A 26,273-nucleotide genomic window follows, 5' to 3' on the forward strand; every position below is an offset into this window, starting at 1 on the left:
AGTGCCGAGAGTCCCTCTCAGATCACTTCTGTTTTCTCAAAGGAATATCGGTGACTATCATGAGAAGATTGGATGCTGGCGCTTATGGAGAGCTCTCGTAAGTAACCCAGACAGAGGATCCAAATGTGGAGGGTGCAGAGAGTTCTCCCATTTAGGGGTATTGCCAGGAGGGGAAAAAGGAGAAGAGATGCCTCTGAGGGGAGAGTTTATAGCTCTGGGTAGCTGGGTAAGGAGGGCCTGGTGGGTGGTGAGGAACGCGGCTGCAGATGCGGTCAGTAGACTGGCGGCCTCCCAGGGCTGAAGGCTGCGCCATTGGAGGGAGGGAGCTGGAAGGGAAGGAGGTGGTGCTTCTGGGGATGAGACAGGGGGACGCAATAAATGGACACCACGGAGGGCTGCGATCTTCCCTGAGGCCTAGGGAAAGATCATGGATGGAGGATGCTCAGTTAGGGAGGAGGAGGAGAAGATCCCTGAGGACCGAGAGGCTCCGGTGGTGGCCTGGCCAGCCTCGTGGGCGCTTAGGTCGCCAGGAAGGATCAGAGGACAGAAGGCTGAGAGGAAGACCGTGAGTCCGCCACGTGGGAGGTGGAGAATGACAGGGGATTGGTACAGGTCTCGAACGTGGGACAGCAGGGTGACTGGGGTAGTCGTGCCTCAGGTACTGGAAATCAACGGTCCCATTGCGACAGCTCGCAACGGAGCAGGGAAGAAAACCTTCAAACGGGAAGCGGGAGCGAGACTGGCACCGACCTCGGTCGGCGCCGACGCGCAGGCCCAGAACCCGCCAATCCTAGGCCAGCCCCGACCCGGGCCGCGTATTTCCGGTGGCGCTGGGACTTCCTGCTGCTGTTGCTATGGATCTGAGGGCGGGACGCGGGAAAGGCGTCTTTGCAGAGGTCTGTTCGCCTGGGCCATTCCGGCTGGTACCGGTTCATTCTCTGGTCCTCCTGTTCATCCTAGTTGGCTTCCCCGCCCCTCAAGATCTTCAGGCTCTGGGCAGAAAAGCAGCGGAAAAGATTGATTTTCCTCTGGGGTTGGTGGCGCTCGGTCTCCCTGGCCTGCAGATGGCAGTGTTAATGCCGTGGAGAGGTCCTGCCCGCCTCCCAGCCCGCCCTTCGTGCTTGAAAAAACGCCACAGAGCCCTTTTCCTAAAGAAGAGATTGGTTCCTCTGGTGTCTGCGCCTAACAGGTCCTGGGGCTGGGGTTGCTGCTTCGAGGGGGATGGGGAGCGGGGTCGCGAAAATTCTCTGCCGTTGGACAAAACCCTTTTGTTTTTTAAATTGCCATTTCTCCTGTGGGGCTGCCTAGTTACCCTAGCAACTTGTATTTTTGCTTTTCTGAATGGTTTTGTCATTCTCTTTCTCCACGTTTTAATGGGGTTTTATGAACTTTTACCAATATATTCTTTAATTGCAGACGTCACTGAATCGCGTTGTAGAAAATTTATTGGACCGGTAGTGTAATAAGGAAAACTAATCTTATCCAGTCCCATCACCCAGCTATGACTATTAATAATATTTAGTGATAAATTTCCTTAGTTGTTTTTCTTTCATAAAGGTGCATTTTAAACAAATGTGATTAATGTTGTATCATGATTTCAACATCCTGCTTTTTAAACTCAACTTTACGCTTTGAAAAATTGTTTTCGTAATATTAGTCATTTTGTTTTAAAAATAATGCTAACATATTGTAAGATGTTGAACTTTTCAGTAAAACTGGAGCTTAAAACACTCAAATACTCAAAATATGATCCAAAGACAGCCATCACTATGCAGCCTTATGAGAGCAGGAGCTGTAGTGTATGTTTGTTTCACCCTTTTATTAATACCTAAGTACCTAGCACTTGGTGGGTGCTCAATAAACATTCTGAAATAAAATAATATTTACATCCGGTAATTTTTTTCTTCCGTATAATCAGTTGTTTTATGACGCTAGGGTATAATATATCAACAGTTTTCTATCTGATTTTTTTAATTTGGCATTTTGTAGTCAGTATTTGCCTATGTCATTAAAACATGTACTCACCATCAAATTGGTGCTAACTGATCAACACTAAGGTGCTCAGATGGTAGTAATTAATACTCATTGGTTGCCAGTTAGGTAGGGGGGTGGGGGGGCAAACCCACAACTAATGGAAACGGGGCACACTGTATAGGGGAAGGACACGCTTGTAGCCCTGGCATTTCATGTAACCAAAATGTTTGTACGCCCATAATATCCTAAATTTAAAAAAAAAAATGAAGACATAAGAAAAAGAAACTAAAAAAAAAACAGTCAATTTTACTGGCTTTGGCCAGTTCAGTTGACAATGAAGGCCATTTAGCTGGTTCCTGACAGACTGAGAACAGAGCCCAGATCTTTCCAGGTTCAAAGCTCTTTCCTTCACTCCATAATAATCTCACTGACGCTTGAGCAGGATGTATAAGAGCATAGAATTTCCTCAGTAGATATTCTGGGTCTTTTATTGTTGCTTAGTGTTTTGATCATGTATATTTGGTCAGTATGTTGTCTGTCTTTCCACAAGAACCCTGCCCTGGATCAAGTCAATTCATAGAACTGAGATTCTGGAAGACTCCTAATGTTATTTAGTCCACTGGTAAAAACATAGTCAATCTAGCCTGCTGCGTTGATTTGGACCATGAGATAAGGAGTTTGCAACATAGAAAAATACAATGAATATGAATTTAGGGGCCAAATTACCAACGTAGTATTGGAATTAGGGACATGGCCATTTGACAATAAACAGTATGTATGAAGCAAGCCCGATCTGACTGCAAAGGTCTTTCTCTCCCTAAGTCCAACTAAAACTGCTGAAACTGCTTTGGCATGCCTCACATATCCAGAAAAAAAAGTCACATTTCCTACAAAAAAAGTTTCCCTTTAAAGAGTACTGTGTGTAAATTATCTAACTCATGTATTACTGGCAACTTTATCATAAAGATATTTTTTGATTTGGACTTGTAGTTCTTCACTAATTTTTACTTCCTGAACGCTTTCATAGAGGGCCTTGGGCCAAAGCTAAAGAGAACTTCTCCTTTCAGTCCAAGCTCTTCCAGCCTTACTTATTTTACTGTCTGAGTCAGTGTGCTTCTCTGGTACTGATCTTTCTTCCATTTTAAGAAGAGAGGTCAAGCTATGTTAGTGGGTGGCACAGGGAGGCAGATTAAAGGACCCTGTTCCCAGTACAGGAACTTCCTCCTTTTTCTATTATACATTGCTTTATTTTTTTTAAGAACGCAGCTTAATTTAACAAAGAGTTTGAAACCACTGAGTTACATGATCACTACTCAGTCTTCCAAACATGAGAGTTAGATTGAAGAGTAATGAAATTATAAACATGAGTGGACTAAGCCATTCCTGGAGTACCAAAAACTCAAAAGTAATCTCTAAGTAGATGGCTAGAGAGAATGTCTCGTCAATAATAGGGTGCTGTGAGAATTGTGTCGAACACTGCAAATCTGATTACTTACTGAGAGGGGACTTGGGACTGAAGATGTAATCTTTCTAATCATTGAATACATTTTTGAGAAAAAAATATTTGAAGGAAACAGTTAGCCACAATCTCATGATGACAGTCTAGTGAAGTAACTACTATGTCATAATACTGGCTGGTATAGCAACAGTAATTATGTAGCAGAACACAAGAAATGTCTCTTCAGTGTTTGTACACCACGTGCATAAGGACTTTTTTTTTATTTTTATTTTTTATTTCAGCTCATTATGGGGGTACAAAAGTTCAGGTTATATATATTGCCCATGCCGCCCCATCCCCCCGAGTCTGAGCTTCAAGCGTGTCCATTCCCTAGACAGTGCTCATCGCACTCATCATGTAGGTATGCACCCATCCCCTCACCTCACCCCCATTCCCCCCAGACAGAACTTCAAGCGTGTCCATTCCCCAGGCAGTGCGCATCGTACTCATCAAGTAGGTATACACCCATCCCTCACCTCTGTCTGATACCCAATTGGTGTTATTCCCAAATGTGCATTTAGGTGATGATCAGGGAAATCAGTTTGCTGGTGAGTACATGTGGTGCTTATTTTTCCATTCTTGGGATACTTCACTTAATAGAATGAGTTCCAGCTCTCTCCAGGAGAACCAAAGAGATGCCATATCGCCATTATTTCTTATAGCTGAGTAATATTCCATGGTATGCATATACCACATTTTGCTAATCCATTCATGAATTGATGGGCATTTGGGTTGTTTCCACATCTTTGCAATTGTGAATTGTGCTGCTATAAACATTTGGGTGCAGGTGTCTTTTTTGTAGAATGACTTTTGTTCTTCTGGGTAGATGCCCAATAATGGGATTGCTGGATCAAATGGTAGGTCTACTTGAATCTGTTTAAGATATCTCCATATTGTTTTCCACAGGGGTTGCACTAGTTTACAGTCCCACCAGCAGTGTTCTGCACAGCCAAAGAAACAGTCACGAGAGTAAACAGACAACCTACAGAATGGGAAAAAATTTTTCACATACTACACATCAGATAAAGGACTGATAACAAGAATCTATTTAGAACTCAGGAAAATCAGTAAGAAAAAATCGAACAACCCTATCAAAAAGTGGGCAAAGGACATGAATAGAAATTTTTCAAAAGAATATATAAAAATGGCTAACAAACATATAAAAAAATGTTCAACATCTCTAATCATCAGGGAAATGCAAATCAAAACCACAATGAGATTTCACTTAACTCCAGTGAGAATGGCCTTTATCAAAAAGTCCCAAAACTATACATGATGGCGAGGATGCAGAGAGAAAGGACTTTAGATAGACACTAGCAGACATACCTGTCTTAAGTGTTATCTTATGAAAGGGGTTAAAAATAACCTGGAATTGTAATGAAGATGATGAACCTAATTAGGTAGATTTTGAAAACTTAGCCATTAAATTCTTTCTGTTCTTACTTTACTTCCAAAGGTTATTTGAAATTATGAAGCTTATTTCTAGAAGTGGAATTTACACCTTGACTTTCTTTAGAGTTCCTGTGTTATATTTTTCTTCTTCATGCCGGTGACTGGGTACTTGTGACTTTCCATCTCTTGGGGTAGTGGACAGTGGCATATTTTCTCATATGAGATCTCAAATATATATGTTGCCACTGGTTTATAATTTAAAGGTCCAAAAGATCAATTGTTGGTTGCTATATTCTCCTCCATCTTTTCAATTTATTTTCAGGAAAAGAAGAAGGAATGGCAATAAAGAAGACAACGAACATTCCCCCCAGTCCAAAAGGAGTAAGAGAAACCCTGTCCTTCAGGATTATCAGGATGCAGAGGTAGGAAGTATTGTCAGATAACCTTTCTCTATTCCATTCATTGCCTACACTAAATTATTCAATTTGTGCTCCACAGTTAAAAAATGTATTACTCCAAGAAACCTTCATGAAAGTATTCATACTTAATTTCAGTGGCTTTTGAGCTGGAGCTCTTAACCATAATATAGAGTATAGCACAGAAGATAGAAAGGAAGCACAGGAAAACTTTGCTAAACATGATCAGGAAGAATTAGGTCCTAGACTTTTCTCCACTCATATGAGCAGGAAATAATAATCTCATGCCCCTTATTTTTAGATAGAAAATATATTTTCAAATACACGGTGATGTTATTAGCTTGAAGGCAATACTTAATTTCTCACTAAAAAAATTGAAAGTGAACTTGGGAGGGTCTAGTGATTTTGCAAAGCTTTAATGGTCTGTGAAAAAGAAATTGATTTTTAAATTTTTTAAATTGATGTATAATAGTTGTACATATTTTAGGGGTACATATGATGTTTTGATACTTATATATAATGCACAATAATCAAATCAGAGTAATTAGGATATACAGCACCTCAAACATTTATCTTTTCTTTGTGTTTGAAACATTCCAATTCTTCTCTTCTAGCTATTTTGAAATATACAATAAATTTATATACTGTTAACTATAATTTCTCTACTGTACTATTGAATATTAGAACTTATGTTCCCATTAACCAACTTCTCTTCATCCCCTCCTTCACTCTTCCCTTCCTAGCCTCTGGTAACCACCATTGTAAGGAGCTTGAATTTTAACTTCAAGGGACTTTGCTTTAATGATTTGTATTCATTAGCATAATACTGCTTAAATTGAGGTATAATTTACTAGTAGAGTATTAAAGGAATCTTCTAAAGTTTTTCTGTTAGTAAATGACTAAGTATGGCTCATTTTTCCCATTTCTGAGCAAGAGGTGAAAAGGTTATCTGTCCATGTCCTCCTCCTGGGATCATGTTCCAAGATCCTGGGCAGCTACTTGGATGAGTAAAATGTAGCTAGATTTTACTCATGTAATTTGCTATCTTAGGTGCTGGCCTTTTTTTGTTGGGTATCTTTGCACATCTAGGAGTATTGCTGTTTTCTTTGAACCTTCTATCTTTACAAATTACACTACCACTTTTCCTATGAAACTGTCCCCTAGTTCATAGGTATAAAACTTATAGAAAGTGCAGGCACAAAGACCCAAATGTTTCTGTATCAGTCTGTCTTACTTGCCAGGGACACTCATTTTATTTTTGAGATTACTGAGTAGTATAAGAAATTGAGAGTGGAAAATTATGAAGATATAAACACTAGTGGCTTACCTGGAACAGATCTCTGCCTAGAATAGGAAAAAATTTTATGTCCTAATGCTAGAATTCTAGCAGAATTAAGATAAGTGAGAGAAAAACAGAACCAGGAGGCCCCATATAGTTGAAAGTTAGAGTTCTATGAATCCCTGATTTTTTTCAACCAGTAAGAACTATTTCCTTGCCTGGTCATTATTTTAACTAGTATCAGTTCAGATGACAACTGGAAGATTTGATGAAATTTTTTGAAAAACATTTTTCTCTTAGGTGGTTAGTAGTTGGGGTCATTCTCATCACTTCTGATCATGCACATGCTAAGAGAACTGCTTTGGAAGACGTTTTTCGAGATGAAACGGTTGTTGAAAAAATAATGGTCACTAGATGTGTTTTCAAACTCTATGGCAAAATGGGGGTATACTGTACATTGTTCGGGTGATGCTTACACTAAAAGCCAGGATTCAACACTGCAATATATCCATGTAAGAAAACTGCACTTCTACCCCTGAAATATATACAAATAGGAAAAAAACCCATGGCAAAATAGGAACCTTTTGAAATTAGATTATTTATACTTAAAAGATGCATTCAAAAGGGAGGGATGAGCTTTTCCAAAGATGGCCTAAGATGTTGCATGCATTTTAACAAGCATTGCTGCTGGAGCATATTAAGCATCCCAAGCACTTCCATACTGCAACTGAACGCCAAAATCTCAGTTGTTTTAATGAATTACAGAAAAACTTGTCCAAATATTTTTCTGTAGGTGAAGATTAGGTATCTTTTTTTGTTTGTTTTTATTGTTGTTGTTTATTCCAATCCCATTTACTGAGTCAAAACAAGGGGATTTGTATAGATTTTTTATATTTGTATAGATTCTATTATGAATTCAATTTTTGAGCAGGAAAACAACATAGAACTCACTGTCTGCTCCAACTTCATCTGTGAGGGAAACTGAGCTACAGAAAGCTTAGATTATCTACCCCTCAGCTCAGAGCAGTTAACACATGAATATCATTGCCTGGCTAATATGGAAAGTGGTTGTCATTCAACAGCCTAATTAATTTGGTGTCTCATGGTTCATATGATTCCACAATGTTTCCGTGGTATTAAGGAATGTGGGCCTGTCGTTTTAAATGCATTGGAACTTTGGGAACACATACCTTAAGTGCTCCAATGGACTTGGTTAGGCTAATCTGTTTTGCTTACTCTAGGTTTTGCAGGTGCCTTAGAGTAACATTCCATTATTATTCCAGGGATGGAATGTGTACTAGGGGTGAAGTTTTTTATTTCTCTTAGGGTTGACATAAGTCAAAAGCTCCGAGGCACGGGGGGATGGAGTTGAGAGGAAAGCTGGGGCTTGAGAGGGTAAAATACTGGATTCATCTGCTTTTCCAATTAAGAAGAGTTATATAATTCTCTATCAGAAATAGACACACGATTTCCTGCTCTTTTTTTGTGAAGACATCCCATAATTAATATCCTTCCTCATCGCTTTGGTTTCTGTTTACCCACTGTTTCCTTCAGTAGCCTGTAAGGAGCTCTTTGCACTCCCTAACTCATCTTGTGTCTACCTTATTTTACTCTCAAGTACTGTGACTTTTCTCTCCCCACTGAATTGAAGCTGTAATGTGTATTAAATGCCTTTTATTTCTCACCTCCCTTCATGTAACTACTCACTAAACCCCACCTACTCCACTGCTATACCATATGTCGGGAACATCTGAGACTTGCTAAACTTCATCGCCAAATATTTACTGAACACCCTCCATTTGTCCTGAGTGCTTGGGGTCAACTTAGGTGTCTCTGTCCTTTCCTCACTGTCTTTTTTCTGTTCTACTGCTCTCTGTATCCAATATATCCCATTCTTTCCGTTTCCACCATCCCAATTCAGGCCTGCATTGCCTCTTGCTTCATACGTTGCAGAATTTCCGAGGTGGTCTTTGTGCTCTCGTTCTCCCCCTGGCCCATTCATCTATTAGAATCATCTTCCTAAATGTAGATCTGAGCATGTATCTTATGCTCAAGCACCTGTTCCTGCAGACTTCTTAGCATGCAGTTTAGGCTCCTGATAATGTAGACATATCTTCTCTTGCATATTTTGCCTCCCACTAACTCTCCTCTGGGAAGCACCAGCTGCATCATATTTTCCTAACTTTGTCTCCTCAAAAACTCTTCTTCAGCCTTCCTGTGCTCTTGTTCCCTCCATTTGTCGCAGCCTTCCTATTAATATTCTTCCCATCCTCCAAGGCCTAGTTCAGATGGCTTTCACGTTCAGGAGCCTCCCCTGTGTCCCCAGTCAGCATTCACTGCTACATTGAATGTATTGCAATCTTACCATTGCAATAGCTCAATGCTGTCCTTCTCAAAGTACTGTATTCTTCTTGACTAGGCTCCGGAATTACCTGTCGAATCCCTAAGTAGCACAGACAAAGCACCTCCTTGTTCACAGCAGACACGGATGTATTTGTGTGGATAGTGGTTGGGCGTCAGGACAACCTGTGCATACTTGAGAGCCTCTCAGAGCTTGGGCCCTGGCATGTGTAAGGGAGTCACACAGTCAGAAAGCCCCAGTGGTGATCCTGATGCCTGTTCCAAAATAGAATATATAATGGTGAATCTCTGCTGGCCTCCAAGCTTCTTTGGTTAGGGGTAAGCATGTAGATTTCAGTCTGACCCAACTAATCTAAATCCTGCCTTTTCACAGAGACTTGGACCCCGGGATTTTTGTGAAATACCTCTGTGAATTTTGCATAGTGATATGTCCTTCTTGAGTGTCTTCATTAATGTAATTTTACTTTTCTCTGTGTGTTAATTCGCAAGGGCTTCTGTTCTTCATTTGCCTTGCCCAGATAGCAGCCCTAAACCTACATTGAAAACTCAGAGAACAAAGAGTGAGCTTTGTAACTGTCAGAAAGGATAAGCATTGTGATGAGAAGTTTCTGTGAGGAATCAGGAGAGTGATGGAAAGGCTTTATGTATTGGGGGTCTTTCTCAATCCTGAAGCATTTAGAAATCTCATTTATTCTCTGGTAATACAATTTGCGATCTTTCTCAAATTAAGAGTAGTAGGGTAAATGCTTCTGGCTGGGCTAAGATAGCAGTTTCAAGTGTCAAAACCATACACCAGCAAGAAGCAAACTTTTCCTCCCAATCAATGTAATGATGAAACAATTACTTAAGTGGGATATCTCACTATTGAAGGGGAAGCGTGACAAAGTCCGAGTTGCATGATATAAATTATGTTTATTAGGTAAACAGCATTATTGGCCTAGAAAATACTAGTGTATATGACTTTGTACATGGTCTTTGGTAGGGTAAAGGACGCTAAACACTCTTCCTAAAATCTCATTTATGACATCACAGTTTAAATCTGTTTGAAGTCAGTGGTAACTGAATTCAACAGCAGGAGATTTTACTTGCTCTTGTAGTAGCATTCTTTAGTTTACTTATATCTGAGTAAAATGTTTCTTTTTCACAAAAGAAATATGTTTGTAGCAGATGAGTTAGAAAGTGAAGACACAAAAATAAAGGTTGAAAAAATGATTTAAAGTCCCAACTCTCTCTCTCTCTCTCTCTCTCTCTCTCTATATATATATATATGCACACACACATATATACACATATGTATAGGTATTGACACATTAAACAGAAACATTTTAAAACCATTTGAAAAATCTATACACACTGATTTGTAACCTTTTCAAATGATGTCAAAGGCATCTTCATTTATCAGTATATTTACAAGTATATCATAACTGTTAATGGCCTATGAGCTGCTGTGTGAGTGGAGGGACTATAATTTACCCACTTCCTTGTTTTCCAACATTTAGTTATTTCTGGTTTTCAGCTATGAAAAAGAGCTGAGAGTATAAACAATGTGTTAATGTACATTTGTATATATGTCTCTACACAATTGAATTAAAAAAACGTTCTAAATGAACCGGAAGTTAGAGGTAGACCTGTTTTTATCTTCATAATTATTCTGAAGAAATCCATTTTGGCCTGTGAATTTTAACGCACCATACCTTTTCACAGCATATCATCACTCTAGTGTTACATGATAGTGTAAAATGGATATATTGTCGTTTGAGATGAAAATTTAATGCATCAGAAATGATTTCTACTTCTTAGCTAATTTTTCAGACAGTACCTTGAAACAAAAAACGGTAAGGAAAGCCAACTAACAGGAAAGAAAGTTGTGTGTGGTCGGTTTGTTATCCAATGTAACAGCTTAATAGCATTTTGAATACTCATAACTTCACTAGTCCGTGATAGTGGAGGTTCTAGAGTTTTAGCCTCAGGCTTAGGAAAATAACTTTTTGGAATTTTCTGTTTGAGTTGGCCTTGACATTTAATCCTTGAGTCAATTTGATTGCTGTTGCTGATAACTCTCACATCTGACTTCATTTGATCCCTCCTATCTCATGGACGGTTCTTTTAATATATGTTTTCAATTGGCTAAAGAGGAACAAAGGTTGTCATTTGGTACCTGTGGACAGTGTAGTCTGGGACCTAAGCTGAGTGGCTCCAAATGACCTATGGACTATGACCCTTCTTGGTTTAAGACTTTTTAATGTGACCTTTGGAAAGAAATTTAATACTGACAGTGTCAAATACTGTAATTTAGATAGGAGTCCTCACCATCACATTTTCCTTTGAGAAACTGAACATTGCAAGATGGGGAATGCTTGAAAAGGACTGCTTTCAGAGAACCCTAAGTAGCTTCTGCAACATGACAAAGACTCTGAGTCATGTAAGTTCAATGAAAAAAAAAAATTCTATCAAAAGGATGGAAAAGCATGCACCACATGTACTCGCCATCAAATTGCAACTAAATGATCAACACTAAGGTGCTCACATGGTAGTATTACTCACTGGGTGCCGGTCAGGTGGGAGGGGCTGGGGGCTGGAGCCGGTGGGGGGAGTAAACCCACAGCTAATGGAAACGGGGCACACTGTATGGGGGGAGGACACGCTTGTAACCCTGGCTTGGGCGAGGCAAACGCATTTCATTAAGCGAAATGTTTGTTCCCCCATAATATCCTGAATTTTTAAAAAAAGTAAAAAAAAATAATAATAATGATAAATTATGGATTGTGGAGTAACAGAAAAAAAAAAGACCCATGCAGAGGATAGGGTGTCTACTATCTTCTACTGACTCAGCTACTTTATCTAGCTGAAGGAAGTAAGTTCAATAAATCAGATTATTGTGTGAAAAAAACTTCTTAAGTGCAAAGACACACATATTCTACCAAATGCGTAAATATAAAAGAACAATGAATGCTAGTCTTCAAAAATGCAGATAATTAACATATAACTTTGATAAAAAGTATGTGAAATGCCTTTCAGGGTACATGGGTAGTCTTGAATTGATACAGGAGGATGATACGTGTCCACCGTCAGGACATAAGTACAAAATCATCATTAATGTGCATATATGTCTGTATGCATGTATGTATGCATAAATGTATGTGTCTAACAATTTATTACGTTTATTTTAACTTGTATCAAAAATACATCTTATTTTTATGGTTACTATTTTACTGCATCCCATAGCGTTATCTGGTGCTTTGCCGTGGAGGATGGGAACTTACTTCTCTGATGCGGTTATTGCAATAAGTGGTACAAGCAGGGGCAGAGGATGCGCGAAGGGCTTTGGAATTAGAAGGCCTGTGTTTGAATCTTCATCTGCCACTTCCTAGCTATGTGACTTTGGGCAAATCAGTGATGTTGTCTCCTCGGCTGTAAAATGGGGACTATTCATGCCAATGTAATCAGAGGGTTGTTGTGAGGATAGAAGGAACTCTCTTAAGTGGCTGTTCTTTGTAAACCGTTAAGCCTAGTATTGAGTTTGATGCTGCTATTGTCCAAGGCAAGCGGAAGAAATATTATAATAGCACAACAGGAATCCTCCTTCTGTCTTTCTCCTTGCAGCCGTCAAGCAGCAGTAATGATAGGAGCTGCAGCAGTGTTAACAGCCCAGAGAGAGGAAGCGGACCAGAAAGCGACGTAAACCGGATCGTTACTGAACCCAGCGGGAATAACCCTCAATTCTGCTATGAGGAGTATGCACTGTGCCAAGGTCCTTACGCCCGCATCAACCAGATCTTGAAGGAGGCTCACTTCAATAGCTTACAGCAGCGTGGACAATCCCCAGCGTAATGAACCCCTAGGAGCTCCTTATTCCAACGTAAAATTAGTGTTTTAATAAAAGCAAGTGCATCCCCGAAAAAGTCTGCTGGCTTTTAGTCTATATGTTACATAACCAGTGAACGGGCAATTGTTTACTTGAGGGTGGGCTGCACTGTTGCAATTTCAAAGGGGCTGTGAAGAAATTTTTATGGGATTGTGTTCGAGTTGGGTGTCCAGTTCACATTAAGGTAGCAATGTGAGGAAGCCTCACGTGTGCATTGAATCCATAGTAAGTCCAATTCAGATTAATTTCCTAATCTGTGAATTAGAAACTCCATGTCAAACATCTTTTTACAATGCAAGTCTTCATTTTTAAAAATTCAGTAGGCTGGTAAAGAGTATATCATTTTCATAAAAACAAATAACAGACCAAAAAACCACACCCCAAAACTTCTCAGTTAGGATTCCAAAGTTATAAGAAAACTACATTCAGTCTTGTACTGAAATGAACTACCATACCCCCCCTCAGAAGGTAGAAGTTCTGTTGAAATTGCTCTGTAGTTGTCGTGGCAACAATTAGACCCAGTTTAATCCGTGAACATGAAAACCTCTCCCCAAGCTTTGTATTTCCAGGGAGAATGTTTGTTTCTAAGCCTCTTGTATCCTCAGATACCTCCTGTATCATGAATCCTTCAGAGTGTGTTCTTTAGACTTAGTAGAAAACACTACACGATTCGATCAGAGAAGTACGTGATAGCGTTTTGTCATAGAGACACATTTGTTATATCAACAGCCTGTGTAATCTCATGGCCAATTCCATGTGTTATGGCTAGAGTTGATGCCGATAAAGTGTAAGCTATTAGAATTGATGTCTGAAGTAACAGGAATTGTGGGACTGTGTCGGCCACCTGTCCACTTTATGCAACAAGGACCCTTTCACAGAGATCAGGAGGCCAGCTTCCATCATTAAAATTGCAAAGATTAGTGTGGCTTACAAGCAGTGAGCTGAGATGATGTTAGAAGAAACAAGCAGTATAGTTTATTTGGAGATGGATGTGTCACCATGTTTTAGTCATACTGAAGAGCCAACCAGATTTTCATAGTGATTTCATAGATGTGCCTGCTTCCTCTGTGCCGAGCTGTGCGAAGAAGCAACCAGGATGCGTCAGGTTATCTGCCCTGGAGCACGCGAGGGGTACAACTTGCCACTAGATTGACAGGAAGGTGCCTTAGAGTCGAACAGTACTCTCCTGCCTGCTCACATTCTGTCTTCCCTGTACTGCGAAGTCCACGGAGGACAGGCTGGGAGGTCTGAGAACTGTGGCTAGCTCTACAAAGAGGTTTGTGACATTTGGCAAGATTTGGAAAAGACAAAAGGTTACATGTTGACTGAAAGATGAATGAAATTTTATTAAGTGATAGAACATTCAAAAATGAAAACTATCCCAGAAAAAGGAGAAAACACACACACACACACTCACACACAGACAGACCCATTCGCCCCACTTCCGTGATCGTTTCCCTTAGTATGTATAGAATTTTAAGATCAGATACTTGTACAGGAATGTTAGCGTGAGGGGGAAAACGTTACAGCACCACTATCCCCAAACTTATGGAGCAGGTGGGCATGGGTCAATGAATGGGTCAGTTATTTCTCAGGTAGACAGTTTGAGTAAGAACATTTTTTCCTATCGCCGGTGTTTCCAAAGTTGGAATACCAGATGTTGACAAGAGCAAATTTGAATTCTAAAGGGCTTTATGGCAGACAATAGAGAAAAGATACCCGGCTACCATTCCCTGTGACAATAAAGTGAACGATCAAATGCTAAGGAAGGCAAGGTGCGTGAACCCTCAAACCACAGGTACAGGAAGTGACTCAGACATACCCAAGAAGGATCCTGCCGGCATCCTACTGAAACAAAGTGCATATTGCCAACACAGGGTCATTGAGAAACCGAGAAATCAAATTTCCTTTCATTCCCCGCCCCCTTAAAGATATGAAAGATGAAACTATCATTATGACAAAACATTATATTTTCAAAATAAGTACAATCTTGTTCCGGGGTGGTCCGTAAATACAACATGTGATCTCCATCCCGTCTTCTGCAGACTGTCTAACCCTACTCATGTATAACCCAGTTTATGTCCTTTGGTCCTGAAATAAAAGTCGGTACTTCACAGCAAGGAAGGAACCCGGCCCCTCAAAGCTAAGTATCTCCGCTGTGAAGGACAAGTCTTTTCAAGGAATATCAGATGAAGGAATAAGAGACTTCTCTGGATTTTTTTCAAAAACTAGGAGTTTGCAAAAGGGGAGCCAGGTTAAATCAAGAGATGAGATTGGATTCTGTCTCAGAAATGCGACTAAAGAGAATATAAACCAAGGTGGAATGCTTCACCAAGGGTGAGGTGGGGATGGTGCTTGGGGAGAGGAACTGCCCTTAAATGCGAGCCCACCATGTGCCACACTCTATGGGAGTTTCTGACAGGAACCCCCGAGGCAAGTGTGCCGTGGGCTCTCCATTTCACAGGAGAGAAGAGGGAGGCTGACAGCGACTCATCCACATGACCTCGTCTGATTCAGAAGCAATCGAGAGGGGTTAATAATTTGCTGAAAGGCACACAGTAGCCAAGCAGCAGTACCAGGGCTGAACACCTGATCTCTTCCTCTTGGGAACAGGCCACCTTTCTTCCGTTATCAAGCTGCCTTTATAGTGAAGACCAGGTTGACCCTCAGAACTGGAGCTGGAGATGGCTACTAATTGGGCATTTTTATAGGACCTGACATCTAGCATCCAGGCTGAGTGATCCCAGACAATTGAACTCAAAGTGGACTATCTACACTGCGAAGAAAAGCCAGTTTATGTGTGTTTGTGCATGGGTGTGTGTGTGTGTGTGTGTGTGTCTTTTAATGGAAAACTTTCCAACACCAACATTGCTCAGTTTTTCTTCTGAAAGTTTTTCATACGCAGCTAATACATGAGACATGTAGCCCTTCAGCACCACCTACAATGTCACCTTTGTCCATTCGTGGCCTCCAGCCAGACTGATTTCCTGACTTAGGTGGATCAGGAAGGAATGTACACTTCAGGATACCCGAAGGAACAAATCAAAGAACGGTCGGGTTACCAACAACTTGTAGTGGATTAAATGGCATTCGGTAAATGCAGAGGAGTTTAACTTATCAACTCATTAGGGCTTCTATGCCTGGGTATTTACCTATCAACTCCTTCTCCCCTGGATCATAATGAAATGAAACCTCCTCAGTCAAGACATGCCAAAGCTCTTGGTTAGGTGAAGCTTTTTACATTCCCTCCTGGATGCCTAGCAGGTGGCATTGTGCTTTACCTTGCGGTGTTCACTTCAAAAGAGTGACAGTGGTTTGCGTGATTCCCTAATTAAGGTAGAGGCCTTGCTCCTCCTAAAAGAGCCCCTGGTTATTGCTACAGAATAAAATAATCATTAAATACTTTCTTCTAGGGAACAGTTTCCCATTTACGTAACCAGACAAACAGTAGAATAAAGCAAGGTTTACTTCACGCTCTTCTTCAGAGCCTACGTGTTGAATGATTGCATGAGCTCCTTTTTATACGGAAGAATTTCCCCCCATTTTCAAATGAAACTCTGTATTATCACCACTTGAATCCCTACAGAGCGAGCTGATCTTGGAGCTGACAGCGATACCAGATTCTGTGTCCTCCTGAATATCTTATTCCTCCTGGCTGGAGGCTGTGGCCGTAATATAACCTATACAATAGGAAAGGAATGACTCGTTGGATACGGGCAACAGAGGCAAAGATTCTCACCAAGAAACCGTGCAGGTCTACTTCAGATTCTGTTTAAACTAAGACAATTATCTTGAAACCAACTGCACCAAGATGGTGCACCCGCTTAAATCATGTGTGGGATCCTACACTGGTGCACCTTTGACTGGTTGGCAGTTTCCATGCTGCTTCTGGCCACGGTATTGATGTAAGCAATGGGAATTTTCCGGTTAGCGACAACACTACAGAGTCAGCTGCCAATTCTTAAGATATCTGTGGAGATGATAGGGAAAATGACGTTTAGGTTGAAAAACAGAATATATATGGCCCCTCTCCAGGGAGGAAGTCATGCATTCTTTCTCGTATGATGGAAGGGAAAAAAGGGTCCACCTTTCTGGTCAATAAAATCTACTTACGATGAATGGAAAAGATTCTGTACCTGTGGTATCTCTCAGGGATCAAGTGGAAGTAACTAGGTAGAATAAGAGTTGCTCTTCCCTTACTGATAAGGACCTTTTTGCAGTAGGCAAGATGGTAATACAATCAAGTGAGGCAAAATGAAGATTAGCCGATGAACACGGAAAGCTTTGTACATTAGCATGTCACACACTTTAACAACTGCCGGGCTCCAGATTTGGTATTCCAGTAGACCTCGGAGTGGAACTTTAAATTCTTGTTATGTGGCTTAAGTAGGATCCATTTCTCCTGTGCTCCATCGGCCCTGTTTTTTCTTTTCTTCTTTCTTTCCCCCCTCCCATATCATTGGTGGTTTCTCTGAGCTCCTTGAGGTTCCCTACATGCATTTCTTTAGATGGGAATACTGTTTTCCCAGTGAGAGGCAGCGTCTGGCCCAAAACAAGACTACATGCACTCCAGTACGGTTGTGGACATCCTATCGTGCTTGTAAAAGCTCTTCAATGCTCTGCAGCTCTGCCCGAGTACAGTACAAGATGAACGCCAAGGAGTGATTCCGGAGCATTTTCTGCACAGTCCCAGCATCTACACATCTGTCAAAGGCAGAGTTTTTGGTCGGCTTCATGGGGACCTCCTTGGGCTGGGAGGAGTACTCAGACCAAAGGTAAGCCAGGACATTATCCAGTTTAACCTTTAACCTCCAATTTAAAAACTAAGGTTGAAGGGAAGCTCCACTCTCAATGACTCATGGCTGAGTGCTCGTGGAGAAGCCACTATTGGCAAGTATTACAGATCTCGACTTGTCACAGGCAGGTGATGAAGACTCTCAAACTGGAGGAAGAGAGACATGCTTGACCTGCTTATTTGGATCTGTTTCTTGGAGTGGAATTGTTGGCACCGGTGTCGGGAACCTGCGAGGGTAAAAGCAGGAGCCCTTTGAATAGAGCACTGAAAGGAGTCTTGGTGGCCCTTTTGGCAGAGGCTGAAAGGGAAGGAGAGGAGAGTTCTCAGACAGTTCTTTCAGGGAAATCTCAAGTCGGTCTTTGTCCTAGCAGTCGGAATTTTCCCATTCCACATTGAGAAGGATGGCCTGGTTTTGGCAGAGAACAAAGAGGTCCATAGCAATGAATGTGGACTTATGGCCAGACGACTGACTGAGCCATATTCTCTCTTTCCGCTCGAGAGTCTGGATTTAGGTTAATATCTAAAACTGATTTATGTGGAAGATAGCCCTTGGAGTACAGACATTTGCTGAGGACGAGCGACGCCTCAAGAATTTAGCTACGCTGGGCCGAAGAGCTCCAGGAAGCCCCATTCACATTGCGTTGTACCTGAAGGGCACCCTCTGGGGTTGTGTAACACAGATAGTCTCCCCAGGTTCCAGGCACTTCCGTCATCTGCTGCAATGACAACTTTGCCAAAACTCACCTTTTCAGAGCAAGGAAAATTGTTCTAAGTAAGAGTATCGAGGAAACAGGCATCAAGAAGTGGTGACGAAGCCTAAGGGTGAGATTAGACTATGCGACCATATCTGTCTCCGAAAATGACTGTGTGGATTTGTCACCCCCTTCTCTTTGTTTTCTTCCTACCATCATCTTTTTATTCCCGATGTAGCCAAATCCTCCATCTGACCTTTGAACGCTGGAGTTTCCCAGGGCACTCGGTTCTCTTTTCTTTTCCCTGGCCCTGTCATCCAGTTCCACGCCCTTGGGTAACATTCCTATGCTGAGAGAACCCAACTGTGAATCTCCAGGCCCGACCTCCCGATTCTGTGTTCCGGACCCATGAAGCCCCATGCCCACTCTTCCTCTGCGTCTGAGGGTCTCAGTCCTCTCAAGCTTGCTGTTTTCTAATGTTATAGTATCCTCTTACTCTTCTGACTGTATAGTGTTCTCGTTAACTCTGCCACCTCCTTTTCTGCACCCTCCCCAGCCATCCCTAAATCCTTTCCCTGGAACTAGACTTACGGTTAGTTGGTCCAGTCATCTTCATCTTCACTGCTGCCACTAATCTAATCCACCATCATCTCTCAACTGGATTAAGGTAAGAACTTCATTGTGAAATCTCAGCCTCCACTCTAGCCGCACCGTGATCCACTGTCCCATGAAAGTAAAATGAAATGTTGACTTTTAAATTAAAATTGAAATTAAAACGATGGTTTTGATTGCATGACTCTCCTGTTCCAAACCCTGCGATGGCCTGTGTGATTAAGCACACCTATGCAAACATTTCTTTAAAGTCAGTTGGGATAAACCCTGCCAAATACAAGCATATGATGCTCGTGGATACATAGCAAGGGATCGCAAAGGACCTGGATGACCAGGGAAGGCTACCCGTCGGGTTTAGCATCATGTGTGAGATCCTTACACTGGCCCACAAAGCTTTGCTTGATCTGGCCAGGGTCAATCTCTGTTTCTCCAGGCTTGTCTCTTGCCACGGTTCCCCTCACTTCACAGCCCTCAACCTCACTGATTTCCTTTCACATCCTCAAATAGACCAAGATCCTCCTTGGCGCGGGCATTGGCACACTCTCTTCCTTTCGCCAGGAGGCCCCTTCCTTGCCTTATACACCTGGATGACTCCTACTCATCCTTCTGGTGGCTGTTCAGATGTCATTTCCACAGGGAGGCCTTCTCAGACCATCCGGGCACGGTGGTGTCTCTCTGTTATATATTTCTAAGGCAAAGTGTACTTTGGCTTTGTGGCAATCATCAAGATTGAAATAACATAGGTACTTATTTGTGAGGGTAACATCGACCTCCCTTCCAGACTGCGGCCTTCATGAAAAAGGATCCACGTGAGTCTGGTTCTCTGCTACATGCCCCGAGGACACGGTACCCACCCGGCCCTGAATATAACTATCCACTGAATGGAGCAGAAAAGGAGGTGAGTTAGGGCTCTCACCTGTAGGATGGTCTCCAGAATGGATGAGAGCAAAGCACACAGCAGGGATGGATGTGGCATCAGTCCTTCTGGCCAAGTGTTGAAAAGAGTTTCATTCAAAGCGTGGCGGCCGCCAATTTAATCTAGTGAACACAGCTGAGTCTTGATGCTTGCATCTCCTACAGGAGGACACGATCTTCCTCTAACGATTTCCCCAGGTAAGCTACACACAGAGGGTGCTCTGGATGCTTCATTCCCCCTCAGCTTACCCTCTCCTGTCCCATTATTGAGGAGCTCAGTTTGAAGGCAGTCTAGAGCCTCCAGGGTGTGGCTGTTTAAGAGTTGTTGAATGACTGCTTTTCTGGCTGATAGGAAATCTGTTAGGACTTGGCAAGGAGAGCTCTCTTCCAAGAGCGCAATGGAACACGGGGCCTGGGCTGCAGCTTGGTCAGGCACAGCTCCGCGTTTGAGAAGTAGCTTGCTGTCATGCAGAATGGTGACCCTAGGGAGGACCAATAAAAGGATCTGCTGGCTGACAGAGGTAGGCGGGGTGTGGTGAACATCGTGGAAGAAGGACCTTGGTATGTCAGGAAAGAAGACATCATTCCCCAAAACTAGTGTGCTAAGGGTTGTCACTGTCGGCTGCACCGACTCCTGGAAGTGGTTGGCTCCTGCCACCTGCTGGATGTGCATATGGAATGCGGGTGGGAAGGACAGGGTTGTAATGAAGCAGAACCCAGAAGCAGCAGGCTGTGAAAGTGGCAGCAGAGCAAGTAGGCAGAGCGTGAGAGGAAACCATCCAGCCCCAGATTGTCTTGAGGAATTTCTGATGGTAACTTGATCTGGGCAGCCGTGGCTGCATGGAAAGGCAGAGAACAATGTCAGAGGAAGAAAGAAAAGCAATGCCCTTCTCCCGCATCTTTGGCAAGCAATTTGGGGCTTTTTTTTGTATGATGATCTTGCATGAAAGTTTCCCGATTCTGAGCATGGTAAGTCAGTCTGATGGAAGGACGGCTGACTGGCAGCGCTACAAGATCCCACTGTTTATTTCCTACTGCTTGGTAGCACCTGTCTCCAGTCCCCTGGAGAGGCAAGCTAATGTGATCATCTCAGGTGCTGGTTAATATGGTAGATGCCTCTTCTCAGTTACTTTCTTTCAGCTCTCAACAGCAGGGAGCCCTATCTACCCCCAGCCCTGGAAGGTTTCTCCTTCCCTTCTCAGAAGTTCAGCCTTCTGCTTTTTCTCTTGCCTCTTTGAGTGCCCCATGGAATTCCTTGTGCGCTGCTCCTCTTCACCACACCCTTGCCAGAATGGACTGAATGTCTGTGCCCCCTCCAAACTCGCATGGTGAAACCCTAATCCCAATGGGATGGGATTTGGAGGGGGAGGGGCCTCAGGAGGTGATTCGGTCACGGTGGTGGAGTGCTCTGGAATGAGATTAGAGCCATGCTAGGAAGAACCCAGACAGCTAGCTAGCCCTCTGTCTGCCTCCTGAGAGTAAGTACAGCAAGCTGTCTGCCATCTGCAACCTGGAAGAGGGCCCCGCAGAACCCAGCCACGCTGGTACCCTGATCGCAGACTCCCAGCCTCCAGGACTGTGAGAAATACATTTCTGTTGTTTATAAGCCACCCAGTCTATGGCACTTTGTTAAGGCAGGCAGCAAAACTGACAAAGACATGCACCCCACCAAATATTCCTTCAGCTTCTACTCATCTCCGTCTGTCCTCTCGACCTCAGGATTCTCTTCCCTCGAACATTACTTCTAAGCACATGACTACCGCTAGGTCTCTATTTTTGTCCTCCTCGGTGCCCTGAATTCCAAACACATGTTCCCTTCTCCGTGCTGAACCTTTGGTCTGGTGAGATTTGCTGTCAGCTCATCATCAGTACAGCGAAATCAAAATTCATCTGGCCTACCAAAAATGTAGCTTACTCACGTTCCTTCCTATCTTAACGTATTCCACCACCATGCCCCCAGACGTTCTAGGCCTTCCTTGACCTCCTGATTGTTCCTTGGATCTCTCTTCCCTATAGCTTTAGGATTACCACTTCCAGGTCTCAGATGTAGGTCACGATTGTCTCCCATAATCTGATAACACTTTAGGGGCAGTTTTCTTTCTCTGCCCTTCTAGTCTCTCCTGTCCTTTGCTGCCAGGTTAGCCTGACGCAGACGTCATCTGGGCCATGTCCTTGGTCAGTTCGACAGGGGTCCCACTGTGTAATATCTTCCGTGGTGGTCAAGGCTTTTGTGGCCCTGAGGGACCGTGCCAGCTATATTTCCCATTACCCTGTTTTTTTCCCAGGAACCCTCCAATCACATCGGTTAACTAACTGCCTTGAAAAGGCATGGTGTGCCCCCTGAGCCCACGTTTCCAAATCCCATTGGCCTCAAGAACAACTCCCAAGTTACCTCCTTACAGAGAAGGTCCCGGGCACGGAGTGAGTCCTCTCAGAAATCCCAAGGTAGAGAAATGGACAGTCATTTTAGCAAGTAATCACCTGCTGTCATGTAATTTTTTTTTCCTACTGTATTCTGCCTTAGTTCTCTTTTGGGGGCAACTACCTTTCCTCAGATGTATATCCTTGAGTGGGTTCCACGCTGCTTCAGAAGAGGAATTGAAATATTTCTGTTTCTTGCTGCCATGAACAGAGGAGGGCCTGGAATTCTGCAGGTTGGTCTCAGAAATCAGAAAGTCGTAAAATCAGTGAATTTCCAGAGGCAGGCCCAGCACAAGTTAGCCTTTTGGTAAAACTTGAACCCTGACTCAGCTAACCTGAGGAAACAAACACTGGTAAATGATGGGCAGGTATACGCTAATCGCACAGCGTAGGGAGGGATGAGGTCTCTCTTCCAATGATGAGGAATGTCTCCCGATCTTCTGTGGCTCCAGAATGTCACCCAATCCTATGGACTCGGAACCTTCCAGCAGTTCTCCACCTGGAGCTATACTGGGCTTCAACAACTTTTCCCTCCCCTTTGCGATATGATTCTTCTCCCGTATTGTTAAGAACAAGGACTCCCTGCCTGCCTTCTCCTCTGTGCCCTGTCACTTGGCCATGTCTGGGTCAACACGCTTTGTGAAAGTCAGCTGCTGCCCCAATATTGAGAGGGGTTTGGGATCTCATCTTTCCTCAGCAAGTCTCGTCGTCAGTGTTTTGGGAGAGGGACGCTTGGGCTAAGCTCCATGAGAGGAGCCCTGTTCACTAAGTTGGGATCGTTTGTCCTTGACAAAGGTGATGGCAGGCTTGCTGGGACTACTTTGCATTTCCTTCCCTCCAAAAAGAATTCTGAGGAGGTAGAGCAGCTATTTGGGAGACATGGAGTTCCTTCCAGGCAAGAGGAGATGAATGTTTTGGGGGAAACTGTCAGCCACGGGGAGAAATGAGATACGAGCTTCGCGAAGAAACAATGCCACGAGACGCTATATAGGGAACACGTGTGTGTGAGTCTTGTTCCTCTGAGGAACAGATGCCAATGGGAGATTAGCGTGCAAGGATTTTGTGAGGAAAAGCGTCCGTGTGGAAGGAAATGACGAGGGAACCAGAGAAGGTGGGCAGAGCCATGAGACTGACACGCAAGCCTGAGAAGAAGAGAAGGTTGTGGGGGGAAATGTCCTGGACTCCTGTGCAGTGGAAGGAAGTTTTGGCACAGCCTCAGAGAGGGCTTGAAGCAAAGTGTCTCCCAGGACCTGGTCTGCCTAAGCAGCCCCAAAACACTCAGCCCTTGGCCCGCAGCAGCCCGTGAGGGGCTTGGCATCGACACAAGCCCTGTGATGGATTTCAAAGCCGAGCGTGCTGGGCATCGCCAAGCTCAGCAGCAGCGGTTCTCCATTAGTCATGCTCCGTGTAGCAGGAAGTCTGTGAGATACATTCTCACGGCTGCCGTGGGGTATGGCGGGAGAGACCCCAGGAAAATAGGTCACAGTGCTTTTCATCTGAAGCTGCAGGGGAGACACTATGGACCCCTAAGGTGAGGCGAGGGGATCCGTATTCTGAAGTGTGTGTAGGGGGGCTGGAAGACACTGCCGAATGACTTCTCTTTGATGGATCAGAGAGCCACTGAAAGGAGGACAGGGGTTCTGCCTCTGGAAGGTGCGTCCAAAGTATGTGAGTCAGGTTATTCCCTAAGACAGAGGAGTATCTCTCCCAGGAGAAACCCCCAGGGACGTCTAGGAATCAGGCTGGGGTTGAGGACATGGAAAAGGCTCCCTGAAAGGAGCCCTGGGGTGTGAGGGAACTTGGCAATGAACTTTGGGCCCAGGGGCAGAGCACCTAATCCAGGGGCGTAAACATCAAGATGCAGAGCCTCGTCTTTTAGAGCATGGGCCTTGGCTTCCCCTTTCTTCCCCCAGAGGGGGACTCAGCCACCCTGCTTGGCTCATCCGACTCCTGTTCCTATTGCAGCACCTAAACCAGTGACCAGCTGTGTCCCAAACACCTGCCCAAGGCCACCAGGCAGGCACCCACGCCTGTGGGCAGAAGCCTCTGTTTCCCGCTGTCTCCTGGATTCCCAACCAGTGACTGGGCCAAGTTCAAGGCCCCATCTGCTGCCCTGTCCTCTAACTCCGGGCCTAGCCCAGCCTTTAGCCAGCCTCAAGTTGGCCAACACTTCCCCCTTGTGCAGCAGTCCTTTCGTCCTAAGCCAGGTTTGGGTTATGGTTTTGACCCTTCTGTCTCGTACAACTTGTCCATAACTTTCCAAATGCAGGGGCTTCCAGGCTGCAGCACTATGATGATCTGTAAAAGAAATTCTCTGTGTGTGCGTGTGTGTGTGTGTGTGTGCGTGTGAGGACTCGCCCACACACGTGCGCACACATGCAAACATATATATATGCACATGTCTCCTTAAGCATTATGTCATTTCCTGTGCTCCCCTTATCACCAAAAATCCCTGCCGCTCCTGCCCAAATGTGGACAATGCTCAGGAGAGAAATTGTTTCATCTGCAGACCAGAACTCGGAAATCTGCTGAGTGTACAGCCGAAAGGCCGTTAATTGGAGTGTTTCTGGAAGTAACTACTGAGCTCTCTAAGGACAGACGGAAAAGGAGGCTTTAAGAACAGATGAATTTCAGTCAGGGGCCAATGCTCCCTCTGCAAAGAGTTGGGGAGCAGAGAGTCGGGGTTGCTTACCCCAGAAGGAAGAGGAGAGGGGTCATTTGTAATGAGAATCATCCCTTGTGGTGGCAGGTAGAGATCACTGTATTTGTTTTCTTGTTGCTGTCTAAAAATTTTACCACGAGGTTACCACTTCAGAAAATACCCATCGAGTACCTCACAGTTCTGTAGGTCTGAAGTCCAGAGGCTCCACTGGGGTCTCTGCAAAGGGTCCCAATGGCCAGAAGTCAAGGTGTTGGCCAGGCCGGGCTTGGAGAAGGAGTCATTTCGACACTCGCTCAGGTTTGGGCGGAATTCAGTTCCTTGGGGTCGTACAGCTGTGATCCCATTTTCTTGCCAGCTGTGGCCTGGGAGGTGCTCTCGTCTCCTACAGGCCTCTCTCTGGTCCTTGCATGCGCCTCCCCCAGCCCCAAACTGGCAATGGTGCCTCAGGTCCTTCTCAACTCAAGCTTCAAGTCTCTCTGACTTCTGCGACCAGCTGAAGAAAGCCCTCTGCCTTCAAAGGGCTCCTGTGATTAGATTAGGCCCACCTGGATGATGGTGCTTTCGATTAGTCATGGGAGAGGTGCCACATCACACCCACTGGGAGGGCATTAGACAAACATGAGGGCCACTGGGGACCATTCCCGGAATTCTGCCTATCACAATCACCACGTTCAGCTCTTTCCATGTTTTGATGCTGTTTAAAAATTAACCTGTTGGAGGCAGGAAGCATCGGGACTGGCAGGTTACTCCACGCTTCTGTGAGTTCTCTCCTGCACTTGTTTTTGTTAGTTTTCTGTGTGTGCATGCAAAGTCCACTCCCCAAGGACACAGAGAGCAATGTGTCCTCCTCCTATCATCTACCGCAGGGATATCTGGCACAATGTGACTAGGTACACACCAGGGTGGGTTCGGGGAGTGAAGTATAGGACAGCCGAGCATCTGAACTCAGTGTGGCTAAAGGACTGACATAAAGGGCAAGAGAGGGCAGCCCGGGGTGGGTCTCACACCCAGCCAGAGCAAGCTTGGGTCACTCCGCCACATCCCCACCTGCAGACTGAGGTAGTTATACGCCCACCGCCATGGGAGAAACCCCAGCTTTGCACTCCTTGGCTCGTGGAATTCTCACCTGAGTTTTAATCCTGCTTTCTTCGCATTCCCAGTCCTCAGCATACCTCCATAGTCTGTGTGGGTGGAGAGACTGCTTTGTAGGACAGAGCAAGTTTTCACTACCCGCTCAGCTAGGGGAAATGGTGTACAAGCAAAAGGAAGAGACACAGATCGTGTGCTTACAACATGCTAAAAATGGGGGTTCGACAATGGTCATCTCAGGAGGATTAATGGGTAGATCTGGGAAAACAATAGTGGAAGAAGGACAATGTTTCAGGTGGTTG

The 26,273-nt window shown here is 44.0% G+C and overlaps 1 protein-coding gene and 1 long non-coding RNA gene across 3 annotated transcripts; one reads left to right on the forward strand and one right to left on the reverse strand.

Moving 5' to 3' along the window:
* Positions 1 to 796: 796 nt before the first annotated feature.
* On the forward strand, positions 797 to 13,038 carry LOC138378008 (protein VCF1-like). The gene is made up of 3 exons (XM_069463238.1): positions 797 to 1,189; positions 5,187 to 5,286; positions 12,524 to 13,038. Exons 1-3 carry the CDS (start codon positions 855 to 857, stop codon positions 12,749 to 12,751), a joined length of 663 nt encoding a protein of 220 aa, XP_069319339.1. The 5' UTR covers positions 797 to 854; the 3' UTR covers positions 12,752 to 13,038.
* A 3,348-nt stretch (positions 13,039 to 16,386) lies between these two features.
* Positions 16,387 to 25,357, reverse strand: LOC138378587 (uncharacterized). Of its 2 annotated transcripts, XR_011231955.1 has the most exons (4): positions 25,054 to 25,357; positions 19,801 to 20,281; positions 18,864 to 18,992; positions 16,387 to 17,878 (listed from the first exon to the last, which is right to left on the reverse strand). It is a non-coding gene; the product is annotated as an uncharacterized lncRNA (long non-coding RNA). The 2 variants fall into 2 exon arrangements; XR_011231954.1 differs by lacking the exon at positions 25,054 to 25,357 and having other exon boundaries at positions 19,801 to 21,232.
* Between the last annotated feature and the right edge of the window lie 916 nt (positions 25,358 to 26,273).

Source organism: Eulemur rufifrons, chromosome 30 (assembly GCF_041146395.1).
Source record: "Eulemur rufifrons isolate Redbay chromosome 30, OSU_ERuf_1, whole genome shotgun sequence".
NCBI lineage: Eukaryota > Metazoa > Chordata > Mammalia > Primates > Lemuridae > Eulemur > Eulemur rufifrons.